Source organism: Solanum dulcamara, chromosome 9 (genome assembly GCF_947179165.1).
Source record: "Solanum dulcamara chromosome 9, daSolDulc1.2, whole genome shotgun sequence".
Taxonomy (NCBI): domain Eukaryota; kingdom Viridiplantae; phylum Streptophyta; class Magnoliopsida; order Solanales; family Solanaceae; genus Solanum; species Solanum dulcamara.
In genome coordinates, this window is record NC_077245.1 from 71,719,241 (window position 1) to 71,725,415 (window position 6,175).

A 6,175-nucleotide genomic window follows, 5' to 3' on the forward strand; every position below is an offset into this window, starting at 1 on the left:
TCAAAAAATTGACAAAAAAGATATTGTCTAAGAGAGATTCCACATCACCTACTCAATGCATTGATATACTATATATATAGATTCTTTTTTTTTGTGGATTCATGTATTGACTTTCAGTGTCTATCTCTTCGAACTTCATTATTAAAAATCCCTTCTGGGATGTGGGATTTCTTTTTTCTTTTCCTTTCGCTGTCTTGCTGTTTTGTTAGCTTTAAATGAAATAGATGTAGCATTTGAGCTGGAATAGGTCCATGTTTGCATAGAAGTTGATTGTTAAATTCATGCTAGCATCAATGATATTTGGCGAAGAGAGTAACGTTATAGTAATTCACTTCGCAGTGGAAGTCTTTAGTACTCCCTCTGTGCTGTTTTACTTGTCAAGTTTACTATACATAGATTTCCCATATACTTGTCTACTTTAGAAAATCGAGAGAAAATAATCATCTTTGTCTAATTGTATCCTTATTATTATGTAACCATTTCCCAAACTAATTGGAGTACTAGTAGTCAAATTTAGATTTCTAAAGTACCATTAATAAGGATAATTTAGTAAAATAAACAGTTAACTAATGTTTTCTTGAAAGGACTGCAAAATGCAACCTGGACAAGTAAAAAGTAACAGATGGAGTATTATGTTGGTCCATAATGTTTGTCAACGCGAACTTATTATTATCCAGTACAACAATCTGATTGGTTTAGTTCATAGTACTTTGCACTAGTTCTGAAAGAACTTTGAGAAATATAATGAGTTTTCAACTATTTTTTCCTTTTTAGTGTAGTTAACTATGTGAGGGGATAAAAAAAACACATCATGTGATAATGTAGATCTTCCAATATTACCCATAACCCCCCAAAAAACAACAACTAAATATAGCATCAAAATACTATTATGTTAATAAGTAACAAAACTAGTTAAGTCTACTGAATGCATGGAAAATTTACCTAGGTCTACCTTTTAGAGATATAAGTTTCTTTGAATCTGTTCTAATGTGCAATATACTTGAGGGAAATGGGTTTTCAACATACTTGAAGCAATTTGACTCGGCACAAAGAAAGCTCTCTAGCTCAGAACTGAGGGAGTGCTTACTAACAACTGGAATTCTAGTTTGTTGTTAACATCCTTGTGTGCCCTGCATTAATGGTATAACAATAGGTGCACTGGTGCATATACATGTACAATCCTGTTGCACAGACGTAGCTATAGAATGTAATACTAATATCCAAGCAATCTTGTCACCTAAGAAAACCCTGTTTATATTGTCAAGAATCAACAGATTGTCCTTTTGCTTACAGATCAAAAAAGACAGTCAACACAGTGTCTGGTGAAGTTACAGCAGATACATGTAAAAATATGGTTGTCACTTGGAATATAAAGACTATAGCAGGAATCTACTATGAGACTATATAATTGTCATCTTAAGTATTACATTAATGGTGCATTTCCATTCAGTTGAACACTAGTTATGCCTTAGCTTCTATACATCTGTTGACAAGTTTGTTTTTCTTTTGCACGGACCTTTCTGGACATGAATGCACTTGCTGGGTCTTTTGGCATCAGGGTGTAAGTAAAAAAAATTGTGTGATTTCTTATCTTGCATTGCAGATGCCATAGCTTCTAAAACATCCAACTAATCGTCGAAGTTCATATTTGCAGCCTTTATTTCATGATGGAATGAAGCAGTGGAGTTGTTGCAAGAAAAAAAGTCATGATTTCAGTTTATTTCTCGAAATTCCTGGGTGGGTAAATTATGCTTTTCCTTATTTTACATGAAACTTTTGTGTCAGATAGTAATACCATTTCTGTTTGCTAGAATCTGTTGAAACTAGTAAAGTCCCCTTAATATTAGCAAAGATTGAATATGGCTGCTATAGATGACAATTAAATCATTGGACTAGAAATTGTTTACAGATCACCCCTTCTGAGGTGGCATATTATCATCTATTGCATGTTATAAATAATTATATCCAACTGAGGTGATACTAGGTGAATTATTCCTACTTTAAACCTTGATGAACAGAGTTACTCGGTGTTTGTGCGGGTGGGAGGTAACAAATTAAAGTCTTGAGGTGTGTTAGAAAAAGCATCTCTTCTTTGAAAGTGGAGACAATATTTGGAGAATTCAATATAGAACGTGGACAGAGAAGTACTTTTAGGAGTTGAATTTGTAAGATGACTTGGTTGAGATGGCTCTCTTACATAGTAATATGATATTTTATTACTGGAACTCATTGTTCTTTAATGATAGCCCAGATGGAAGCATTTCAGACACTTCTAGTTGAAGATTTGTTGTCAATTTTTGTATCTACTTTTCCATCTCTTTGGGTGTGTATAGTATGATGGAAAATGTTTTCTTCAAAAACAAGTGGGTTTCTAACTTATTATCTAGTGTTTGGTAAGTATGTAAAAAAATATCATCCCATGAACATTTATATGTAATCTAGCAAACCACTATGGGGTGGTATGAGGTGAGGTCCGTGAGGAGTGGGAATTCGGGAGTGGAGTAGATTGGGATGGTCAAGAGGTGGGGATTGGGGGCGTTGGTTGTTGGAAAGGAGACAACGAACTTGGAATGTCACTTGTGAAACTTGTTTTCCCTTCTTTCATTAGGGAAGTCATTTTTCTCTTTTTTAAGGAATGTTTTCCAAAACATTTTGACCAACCAAATATGGGAAAATTGGAAAACCCTTTGTTGCTTTTCGAGATTCAGGGGAATTGATGGGGGAATATGCAGGGAGCATTTTCTCTGCATTATCACTTTCAATAGTTTAAGGAGGTATTTTGCAGGGTCATTTATTAACCCTTTGCAATCCCTCTTCTCCTCCTTTTCTTTTCCTAATTTTTATTGCCTCCACTATCCTTGTTAAGTGATGAAGAAAAAAATCGTTTCCATCTCTGTCACAGATTAGTGGTTCCTTTTATCCCCTTATTCTTCCAAACAATGAGAGAAGAGCTTACTTTTTCTTTTGGACAGGTAATGAGCAAACGGCATACTTCTTGCCAGGGAAGATATTTACTACCTTATCAATTCTCCTCTTCTTATCTCTAGTTTAGAAAGATTTATGAAACACTTCTATAATTTGCTTGGGGTGCGGACCTCCCTGGATCCTGAATGAATGCAATGAACCCCCTTTTTTTTTCTTCATAATTTGCTTGATTTGTTTGACTGACATGAAATGGACCCTTCCCTGAGTTTGCTAATGTCGAGCTTAAACACTTAATTTTTTCTGTGTCTGTTTGTAACATTGAAGTTCATTCTTTCAGTTGTAAGACAGGAAAGCACACTATAGAAAAACCAGTGATCGCAAAGCCACCTGTTACAAAAAATAAAGCAATTCCTGCTCCTGTGCCAGCTCCTATGACCAATGCATCACCGAAAGAAGCCTGTCCTAGATGCCGCCAGGGATTTTTTTGTTCTGATCACGGTAGTCTTCCATCTTCTAACTTCATCTAACATTATACTTTGGAAGACTAGGACAACTCTAGAGTTTAGCGAGCCGAAAGGTAGCAGGGTAGTGTGTTCAGCCTGTAAATGCTGAACTCAAGCTTCTCGGTTGTGGCTTCCTAGTAGGTTAACGAGGAAAAAGTGTGTTTTCATTTTCAATCTGCCTTTTGTTATACTCCCATTTTAGGGACTCTCTTTTGCTTTTACGCCGGAGTCTTATCAGTATTCTTGCTATTATGTTTAATTTAAGGTTCACAACCCAGAGAAGCAATTCCAAAAGCATCAAATACAGTAACATCTGTCCCTTCTGAGAGCAATACGGATGTACAGCAAGACCATCCGGCTCCTGTGAAGAAGAAAGTTGATATAAATGAGGCCCAAATTTGTAAAAACAAGGGCTGTGGTAAGACCTTTACAGAAAAGGAAAATCATGACACTGCTTGCAGTTACCATCCTGGCCCCGCTATCTTCCATGACCGGATGAGAGGAGTAAGTTTATAAAGAAATACTGATCTTGTTAAATTTCTTTGACGCCAAGTTTTGCATCTGTGATAATTTTGCTGTGTTTGTATACACAGAAGCTCATGTTATCTGGTTGTCTTTTGCATTTGCAGTGGAAATGTTGTGATATTCACGTCAAAGAATTTGACGAGTTCATGAGCATATCGCCATGCACCAAAGGATGGCACAACGCCGACCCAGTGTCCTAATAGATAGGCTCACGGATGAGCCAGCCATAACCTGTTTGTTGCATCATTTATCGATCAACTGCCGTTGCTAGTGTGGAAATTGTTACAATTTTACTTTCAGTCCATCTGCAACTAGTTCTTTGTGTCTGTAAGGTGCCAAAGGACAATTGAAACTGGACAATCTATAATGTCTGAATTTTTTGATAGACAATTTGGAAAAATAGTTCAGTTGATACACTATTTGAGATTGTTGTGACGCGCTGGAGGCCTTCGTCATTCATTACTAGTATCATTTTTCTTTTGAGATTTTGTCTATGTTGCTCGGACTCTAAAAAAATGTCAATGAGTGTGTGTTGGATACTCCAAAACTGCTGCATTTTCAAAGGATTCAACACAAATACGACAATATTTTTGGAGAATAACATAAGATTTTATTTATTGTAACCTTATAATTAGAGTTTAATTGTTAAAAGTTAAAAGTAAGAGATGGATCAGAGCAAAAGGATATATTTTAGGGATAAATATTCCCCTTCCCCCCTCTCCCTTTAAAAATGTACCTGCATTTAATATTTACATTAAATCATACTAATTTATCATGGTTAAATTATAAATTAAAAAGAGTATATATTAGAGTAATTAATTATAATGTGTTGTGTATTATTGAATTGGTGTAAATATATTAGAGCAAATCAAATTAAGGTACCATGTGAAGATTGAAACTTCAGAAACAACGTTTGAAGTTTTCTTGCATTTAACCAATAGGTCACACTTCAAATATCAAATGTTTATTTTAAAGTGGTTAAACTTACAAGATTTTATGAGCTTCGATTTATTTTATTTGTCTTAGTTTATGTGATATTTTTCTCCCAATAAAATGTTACCTTTTTATAATTAGAAATAATTTTAACTTTAAAAATTCTCTTCTACTCTTAATGAAATGATTATAACTAGGGCTGTACAGGGCAAACCGATAAACCGCACCAAACCGACAAACCGAACCAAACCGGAAAAAAAACCCGACTAGTGGTTTGGTTTGATTTGGTTTGGTGTTCGGAAAAAAAACCCGACCATTATAGGGTTGGTTTGGTTTTAACTAAAAAAAGTCAAACCGAACCCAAACCGACCCGAGTATAGATATATTATTTTTAAATTATATTATACATAAAAATATTTATTAAAATATAATTTATAAATATTATTTTTAAGTTTCTTTCATAATTTCTGTCTAGATTTGGACTTGAGCCCAACTAATTAATATGTAAAACAGGCCCAAAAAAATGAAGATGAAGCCCAAAATCTTTTCAAAAGACCAAAAGGTCCAAAATACCAAAACAATCAGATAAGAGAGGAGAGCATATGCTCCTCTTTCACAACCCTAGCTTCCTTTTCATTTTTCTTCCCTCTCTCAACAATATTCGCCGACCCTCTGTTGCTTTCCTCTCAAATTAGCAACAATCAGTTCCTCTTGTTGTCTCTTTTATGAATGTTTATGTAGGTATATATCTCCTTTATCTTTTGTCTGCTCAGTTCTTTTGGTTCTTCATTTAATCGGTCAAATTCATTTCCTTTTTTGTGCATCTTCTGTATGTTTTCATATTTGAGCGAACTGAATTTGGAGGATTTTTGGTTCTTTGGAGGCGCTTATTTATTGGGGCCTAAAGCCATCAAATGTTTGGAGGCGCTTGTGTTAGGGTGGGGAGGCGAGTTATGGTGGATATCCATGGATTTCCATATGCTACGGTATACATAATATGGGTTGATACATATTTGATCAACTTCTGAAATGATCGGATAAGTCGAGCTTCAGAGACTGTTCTTTTGGTTTCTATTAATAGTTGTCCCCAGCTTTCTCGATTTGGGTTTTGTTAGTCAATTATTGCTGCTAAAGTTTGACATCAATATAGTTAGTTGCTAATTAAAATTCAATGTTGAAGTTAGGTTTCTTCTGCTATAAACTGTTATTTGCTGCTATGTACTTTTTTTAAAAAAAAAAAAAAAATTTAAAAATAAAAACTGATCTTGGTTGGTGGTTGGATGGGGATC

At 34.8% G+C, this 6,175-nt stretch overlaps 1 protein-coding gene across 1 annotated transcript; it reads left to right on the plus strand.

Annotated features, from left to right (window-relative positions):
* The first annotated feature begins 544 nt into the window (after window positions 1–544).
* On the plus strand, window positions 545–4,372 carry LOC129904696 (cysteine and histidine-rich domain-containing protein RAR1). The gene is made up of 5 exons (XM_055980273.1): window positions 545–1,561; window positions 1,655–1,737; window positions 3,263–3,423; window positions 3,694–3,932; window positions 4,058–4,372. Exons 2-5 carry the CDS (start codon window positions 1,673–1,675, stop codon window positions 4,151–4,153), a joined length of 561 nt encoding a protein of 186 aa, XP_055836248.1. The 5' UTR covers window positions 545–1,561; window positions 1,655–1,672; the 3' UTR covers window positions 4,154–4,372.
* The last annotated feature ends 1,803 nt before the right edge of the window (window positions 4,373–6,175 follow it).